The sequence below is a fragment of the Lactuca saligna genome, chromosome 3, assembly GCF_052625555.1.
Source record: "Lactuca saligna cultivar CGN05327 chromosome 3, ASM5262555v1, whole genome shotgun sequence".
NCBI classification, from domain to species: domain Eukaryota; kingdom Viridiplantae; phylum Streptophyta; class Magnoliopsida; order Asterales; family Asteraceae; genus Lactuca; species Lactuca saligna.
In genome coordinates this window covers 179957501-179965751 of record NC_136419.1, presented here as the reverse complement: position 1 = coordinate 179965751, position 8251 = coordinate 179957501, and the positions used below count along the sequence as shown (strand labels likewise).

Here is an 8251-nt window from a genome sequence, read left to right as displayed (position 1 = left end):
GAGTATCTTAGTACCGAGTTCCTTGACTACCTTAAGGAGTGTGGGATTGTCTCACAATTGACTCCTCCCAGGACACTACAGCTGAATGGTGTAGCTGAGAGGCGTAATCGAACCTTGTTGGACATGGTTTGCTCTATGATGAGTCGAGTTTCGTTACCAATATCTTTTTGGGGGTATGCCTTAGAGACTGCCGCCCATATCCTTAATCTAGTCCCTACAAAGAAGGTTACCAAAACACCTCATGAGATGTGGACTGGGAAGGTTCCCAATTTGGACCACATCAAAATTTGGGGTTGTGAAGCCTTCGTGAGGCGTGAAACTCATGATAAGCTTGAACCCCGAAGTGAAAGGTGTATTTTCATCGGCTACCCACATAAATCCTTCGGTTACCTCTTCTACAGACCCAGTGAGAATGTGGTCTTTGTAGCACGAAGAGGGATCTTTCGCGAGAAAGAATTTATAAGCCAAGGAGACAGTGGGAGGCAGATTGATCTTGAAGAAATTCAAGAATCAATTGGTGAAGGAACCTCAGACACTAGCAATCAACCTGAGGAGGAAACTCCTGTTGATCCAGCTGACGAGTCTGTACCTCCGAGGCGTTCCACACGGGTTAGGAACACACCTTCGTTTTATTATGGTTTTCATATTACTACGGAAGGTGATACGTTTATTAGTGATAGTACACTAGTAAATTTGGATGAACCTAGCAGTGTTAAGAAAGCCATGGCAGGCCCGGAGTCTGCTAAATGGAAGGAGGCTATGGACAGCGAGATACAGTCCATGTATGACAATCAAGTTTGGAACTTGGTTGACAATGTACCAGGCCGTAAAACAGTCGGGTGCAAATGGATCTTCAAGAAGAAGACAGACATGGAAGGAAAAGTGCATACTTATAAGGCTCGACTGGTTGCGAAGGGTTTTACTCAAACTCAAGATGTTGATTATGATGAAACCTTTTCGCCGGTAGCAAAGATTAAGTCTATTAGGGTTATGTTAGCCATTGCAGCATTTCATGATTATGAAATATGGAAAATGGATGTCAAAACCGCTTTCCTTAATGGAAAGTTGGCTGAGGATATGTACATGAATCAGCCAGAGGGTTTTGTCAATGCAGAGTACCCTAATAGAGTATGCAAGCTTGAGAAATCCATTTATGGATTAAAACAAGCATCTCGTAGCTGGAATCTTTGTTTTGATGAGAAGGTAAAAGAGTTTGGCTTCTTGAGAAGCGAAGATGAGTCTTGCGTGTATGTCAGAGCTAGTGGGAGTATAGTTAGCTTCTTGGTACTGTATGTGGATGACATACTACTCATAGGAAATGACATCCCAACCTTGCAGGAGGTTAAGTCCTGGCTTGGGAAGTTCTTTGCTATGAAGGACCTAGGGGAGGCTACCTATATCCTAGGGATAAGGATATTAAGAGAAAGGAGTAGAAGACTAATTGGACTTAGTCAGAGTATCTACTTGGATAAGGTGTTGAAAAGGTTCAACATGGAGAATTCCAAGAAAGGAGATTTACCGATCCAAAGCAATACCAAACTGAGTAAGACTCAGAGTCCGAGTACAGAGGCAGAGATAGCTGAGATGAGCCAATTACCATATGCTTCCGCAGTTGGCTCGATCATGTATGCTATGACTTGTACCCGTCCTGATGTGGCATTTGCTTTGAGCATGGTCAGCAGGTATCAGGGGAACCCTGGCAAGGCTCATTGGACCGCGGTAAAGAACATTCTCAAGTACCTGCGGAGGACTAAGGATTGGATCCTTACCCTTGGTGGCAGTGATGACTTGAGAATATTAGGGTATAGTGATGCTGGTTTTCAGACTGATAGGGATAATTTCCGCTCTCAGTCGGGCTGGATCTTTACCTTAAATGGAGGGGCAATTTCTTGGAAGAGTTCCAAGCAGGAGGCGGTGGCTGATTCGACTTGTGAATCAAAGTATATAGCAGCGAGTGAAGCAGCGAAGGAGGCAATATGGCTAAAGAACTTCATCGGAGACCTTGGAGTTGTACCAGCTATTAAGGAACCTATAGAGATTTTCTGTGACAACAATATTGTGGTTACCTTAGCCAAGGAACCAAGAGATCATGGCAGATCCCGACACATTGACAGAAAATATCACTTCATAAGACACAAGATTGAAGAAGGACTCCTTGTGACAAGGAGGATATCGTCGGATGAGAATCCTGCAGATCCCCTTACGAAGGGACTGACGAGGGTTAAGCATTTTCAGCATGCGAGACACATCGGGCTGAGGGACGATATTAGTTTTACAGATTAGATAGTTTTCCTGAAACTTGTAAAATGTAATCGACGTTTGATGATGAATAAAATTTGTGATTTATTTATGAGTAAAGTGTTACTATCATTGTCAATTATTTACTATTGTTTCAGTTTTGCATGTTTTGACTTCCAGAATAATTAATTTATTCAGACCTCCACAATCGATCATACGTCGGAAGTAGGTATGAATCAAGATTGTCATGAATTGGGTTTGTAGATGCCTTAAAGGTGTTTAGACATGGCAATGGTTGCTGCAACATTCATGAGTACTCATAAGTTATGAGTATTGGTATAAACCCACGCTCACTTGTATCACTTCATGGAATTTATCTCGAGTGATCGTGAGACGATAACATCATATAAATCTTTAAACCTAGAGATATGAGTTGTTACCTATGAGTTGGTTGTGCATTGATTGCACGTAAACGCATCAGTAACTTGATGTTATAAAACGTGCCTTTGTGTACAATTCAATAAGTAGTAGAACAAGCATATCAGTCGAAGTTTATCTGTTCCTTCTAGAAATAGAAGCGATATCTGGGCCCCTCGATGATTTTGTGTTGACCCATGTACCAGGCCTGGTCAGAACTAAACCGATGTGTTCAGTGAAGTTCTTCGTCAAACAAATCGGAAAATCGAGAAACAACTGCTAGACAATAAGCAAGACATAGTTCCATGTGTTTGTCCGGCTGATATCATGAGAACAGAGGATTATGTGATCACTTATCTAAAATGGCGCTTCATAGTTCGACAGAGTCTTCATTGTTCGAGGGAGTTTTCGAGAGCTACGATTGTTGGTTGGTTCCTGAAGTTATAGGCAAATATAGTTATTAGACTTATCCAAGTGGGAGTCTGTTGGATAAGGTGTCTAAGTCCATAACTTTTCGAAGTACTCTTGTGCACCTACGTCATTCGGCTCGCGCGCAACCCTGCCCCGTTATGTTATAGAAGAATTGAGCTTCTTGCTGGGCTGGTTATTCAGAGCCAGCAATTGGCTGTCGGATTTCGTCCCGCAACTAGAATAAGATCGCTTCGGGGGTCACTATGATGTGGCTGAATGTAGAGCAGCCCGCCCTTACAGCCTTTGATCAGTAGATTATTAAGGCAATTGAATTGAATTAGCAAGTCTCCAGACTGATTTACTGGAGCAGGAGAAGTCACATCACTGAATCAAGATGCCACTAACTTTATTCCTTACGCTTTTTCCGATGTTCGGGTCGGCTTTCTTTGTCGGACGTTTTATAGGAACGGACAGCTGCCCCATAATTTCCACCGTCATCGCTTTATTATTACTTTTGGTCACTTTAATACTGGTTTATATAATTTGAGTTTCCAAAGGGAAGAAGAGTTCTTTTCTTTTCTTCGTCAAAGTGGTAGTTTCTGGGCACAAAGGATTTTTGGTATATACTTGACCCGACCGGCATGGTCCATTTGGGTTGCATCTCATCCAAACTATTATGGATAATTTTATGAGAGTTATACACATATGTTTATTAATATATTATGAGTTATAATATATTAATATGAAGTTACGTTATTTAATTAGTTTTAGTCTTAAATTAATTATGAATTAATTTAGAGATTAAAAGGAATACTAATTAAATTATGGGCTATTTGTTTTATATAGTGTGGGCTAATACTCATTTGTTAATGGGCTAGGCTTATGTGGAAGTCCATGGATGATCCATGGAGCTTTTAACCCATGGATCCTTGGAAAAGGAAAAGACATGGGTTATTAGGGTTTCACCCTAACCATGCACACTATATAAGCATGCTTATGGAGCATGAAATGGAGCCTAAGAGAAAACTAGTGAACTAGTGTGTGTGTGCATGTGTGTGGCCGATTTTATACAAGGTGTATACTCTCTCAAAGTTTTCCAAGAGTTTGTGGTGTTTGTGATTCCATTTGAGGCATTCACACTATTGGTGCTTGGCCCTCAAACTCCTTAGAACCAAACTCACCAAAAGGTATGTAATCTCTTCTAACTCTTTTATGTTGAAATGTTCCCCATGCCATGTTAGATAGGTTATAAACCTTGGAAAATTATTATTTTGCATGTATTTAGACAAACATAGATCCAAGGTTTATTAGGGTTGCATGCACACTTAGGAAGTGTTAGATTGCTCAAAACCCAACAACAAGGACCAAGTGTGTAACTAAAACAAATAGTAGGGACCTTTCGAGTTAAAAAAATAAGTTAGGGACCAAACGTACAGATTACCCTAAACCATAGGGACCATTCGTGTAATAGTCTAGGGGTGACAATTGTTGACACGACACGACAAAAATACACAACACGAAACGAAATTGGGGCGAAACTGAAATTCAAATTCGTGTTCGTGTTAAGTGTAAAAAACACGATGTCGTGTCGTGCCGTGTTCGCGTTTAAAATTCGACACGAAATTGACACGATTAACATTTATTTGTCATGTTTTTCGAGTTAAAAAAATAAGTTAGGGACCAAACGTACAGATTACCCTAAACCATAGGGACCATTCGTGTAATAGTCTAGGAGTGGCAATTGTTGACACGACACGACAAAAATACACGACACGAAACGAAATTGGGGGAAACTGAAATTCAAATTCGTGTTCGTGTCGTGTTCGTGTTAAGTGTAAAAAACACGATATCGTGTCGTATCGTGTCGTGTTCGCGTTTAAAATTCAACACAAAATTGACACGATTAACATTTATTTGTCGTGTTTTTCGTGTTATGTATTATTAAATATTAATTAAATAACCTATTTTTTTTATTATGTTATCTTTGTCGTGTCGTGTCGTGTTTGTCGTTTTTTAATCGGTTCGTTTTCGTGTTAGTAAAAAAAAATACGACATCGTGTCGTGTCGTGTTCGTGTTACATAAAACTTTGTCGTATCGTGTCAGACAAAAACACGACACGATGACCCGATTTGCCATCCCTATGTAATACATGGGTAAAGAAAAAATCACTTTAATGTTTATAATTCAATATTTTTCTTAGACAAAATAGCAAGAATGGTCCATGTGGTTAGGTCGAAATTGCTACTTTGGCCCAAACAAGTTTGGAGTACCACTCATGGTCCAAAGGTTTTCATTTTCTTGCCACTTCGGTCCCGTTTACTTTAAAGTTTGTTGCAATGATGATTTTGTCCTTGGATTTTATTTTTTTCAGCTTTTTATTTATTTAAATACTTTTATAATTCAAAGAAAAAAAATACATCTCTCTCTCTCTCTCTCTCTCTCTCTTTCTCTCTCTCTCTTCTCTCTCTCTCTCTCTTCATTGTGTCTTCTTCTCTATTGTGTCTTCTTCTCTATTGTGTCTTCTTCTCCACCCAAAAAATGTTTTTCATCCTATTCATCTTCAAAACAATATCTTTTTTTTTTTAAACCAAACGCAAAATCTAGAGCTTGTAGCACCGATTTCGTAAAAGAATCCTAGTAATTACTTCTCAAATCCTCCTCAACGAACTTAAATCCCCAAATCAAAACCAGAAATTGAAGTGGAAACAGGGAATGACCATCAATTTAATCACTGAAGATGGATCATCGATTTAATGGCGGTGGCGGAGCAAATCAAGCTCTTGAGGTTGAACAAGGTGAAGAACAGTCAGAGGAAATCACGTACCCATCATCTCCTTCATGGAGAACTAAAATCTGGGTTCATTCTTGGATCTACACAACCGGCATCCCCGATTGACAATTTTAACCATATGAATAATGGTTTTAACCCCATTACATACAACCATGATTTTGATGGGTTCGTTTCTTTTATTAACGTTGATGCAGGGAAGAAGGATCTGTCAAAGGTGTGACCAAGTTTTCCAGTTGGAGATGGAAATGAAGACTGAAAGAGGGATTGTTGTCCAAACTGGAGATTGATTCTACTTATCAATGTCATTTCCTTCGAGGGAACAATTAAAACAACATAGACATACCTCGTGTTCTTCAGATTTGGAATATTGAAAAAGAAAGGAGTCGTCAGAGTTTTGAGGTTGGTGATGTATCGGAACCATAAAGTTTCTGATGGAGAACGAGATGAGAGAGGGACATGAAGAAGGTGGAGGAGATGAGAATTAGAGTTTTGGGTGTCGGAAGATGTGCAGTGGCGGCTGAAAAAGGGGTGGCAGAGATGAGATGCGTCAGTGAAGGTGAAGTTAGGATTTCGATACTATGATTATGATGGCCGTCTCCAGTGGTTTGGGTGGTGTTTGTCAAGTAAGGAAAAAAGGGACGATAAATGGTTTAGAGAGAGAGAGAGAGAGAGAGAGAGAGAGAGAGAGAGAGAGAGAGATTATTTTTCTTTTAATTATAAAAATATTTAAATAAATAAAAACTGAAAAAAATAAAATCTAAAAGCAAAATCATCAATTACAAAAAAAAAAAAAAGAAAATTTAAAGTAAATTAAACCTAAGAAAATAAAAACCTTTAAACCATAATTGCTAGTACAATTCTATTTGGTCCAAATAACAATTTTTGAATTACATTTATAAAATTACGCCAGTAAAAAAAAAATTAATAATAATAAAGTTTGACTTGCGAATATGATGAAAACCTAGATGCGGTTTACTGCCAACAAATGCTAGCAATTGCAAGTCGTTTAAGCTCGCAGTCTTAGTTGCCCGTGATTATGGTGTTGATGACAAACCCAAAAATCGTTTCTTCTTTTATCGTCTCCCATCACCTCAAAAAATTCAAAGGTTCCTTCACTACTCATTCTTCCCTTATTTTTTGTAGAAATCCTTCTTCAATTTTGGAATTCAGAATCGGAATCTGTCCCCCCAAAACGATTTTAGGTTCATTTCTTTCAGCCTTTTCTTCTAGTCCCCAAAAACTGCATAATAAATATCAATCTATGTTTGAAAATATCGACGATGCCCTCAAACTGTTTGATGAAATGACACAGAGGCAACCTCTGCCATCTGTTGTTAAATTCAACCAATTGTTGCAAGCTGTTACCAAAATGAAACACTATTCTTGTTCAGTTGAAATATTTAAACAAATGAACGTCATTCGTATTCCTGTAGATGTGTACACTATTACCATTGTGATAAATAGTTGTTGCCAAATGTATCATACCAGAGAAGGTTTTGCAGCCCTAGGCAATGGCCTCAAACATGCGGTTTTACCAAATGTCTGGACTTTCAGTACCCTATTAAATGGACTCATCCTAGAAGATAAAATAATCAAAGCAGAAAGGTTATTCAAGAAACTGATAAAAAAGGAACTTTTTGAACCTGATACAATCATGTACAACACTATGATTAAAGGGCTTTGCAAATTTGGCATTAATGATACAGCCATTGCTTTGCTTAAACTAATGGATGAAAGGGGTTGTAAACCTGATGTGGTCACATATACCACCATCATTGATAGTCTTTGCAAGGTCAAAATGGTAGATGATGCTTTGAAGCTCTTTAAAGAAATGGTTTTCCATAAATACATCCAACCTAATGTTGTCACTTACAACTCTTTGATTCATGGACTTTGTAACTTATGTCGTTGGGATGAGGTCTCTAAAATGCTCCAAGAAATGAAAGAGGAAAAGATCTCTCCATGTGTTGAAACATATAATATATTAGTGGATGCGCTTTGCAAAGAAGGAATGGTGGAAGATGCAAATGGTGTGATCAAGTTAATGATCCAGAGAGGGATTGATCTTGATATTGTGACATACACTTCACTTATTGATGGGTATTGTTTGCGAGGTGAAATGAGCAAAGCTAGGGAAGTTTTTGATTCGGTTGAAATTCATGGTGTGGTCCCTAATATTATTACTTATAGTAGTTTATTGAATGGGTATTGTAAAAATTTAAAGATAGAAGATGCCATGCATTTTTTTCATGAAATGATTAAAAAAGATATGAAACCCGATGTAATCACTTACACCACCATGTTACAAGGATTGTTTCGAGTTGGACATTGTAAAGATGCATATGATCTCTTTAATGAGATGCGAGCACACAACGAGATTCCAGATGGATGCA

At 38.5% G+C, this 8251-nt stretch overlaps 1 protein-coding gene across 1 annotated transcript in view; it reads left to right on the top strand.

Moving 5' to 3' along the window:
• Positions 1-6818: 6818 nt before the first annotated feature.
• Positions 6819-8251, top strand: part of LOC145037548 (uncharacterized) — a 2113-nt gene continuing 680 nt past the window's right edge. The window contains exon 1 of the mRNA XM_078986233.1: positions 6819-8251. This exon is cut by the window's right edge and continues 680 nt beyond it. Within this exon, the coding sequence (XP_078842359.1) occupies positions 6895-8251 (1357 nt within the window). The 5' untranslated portion in view covers positions 6819-6894.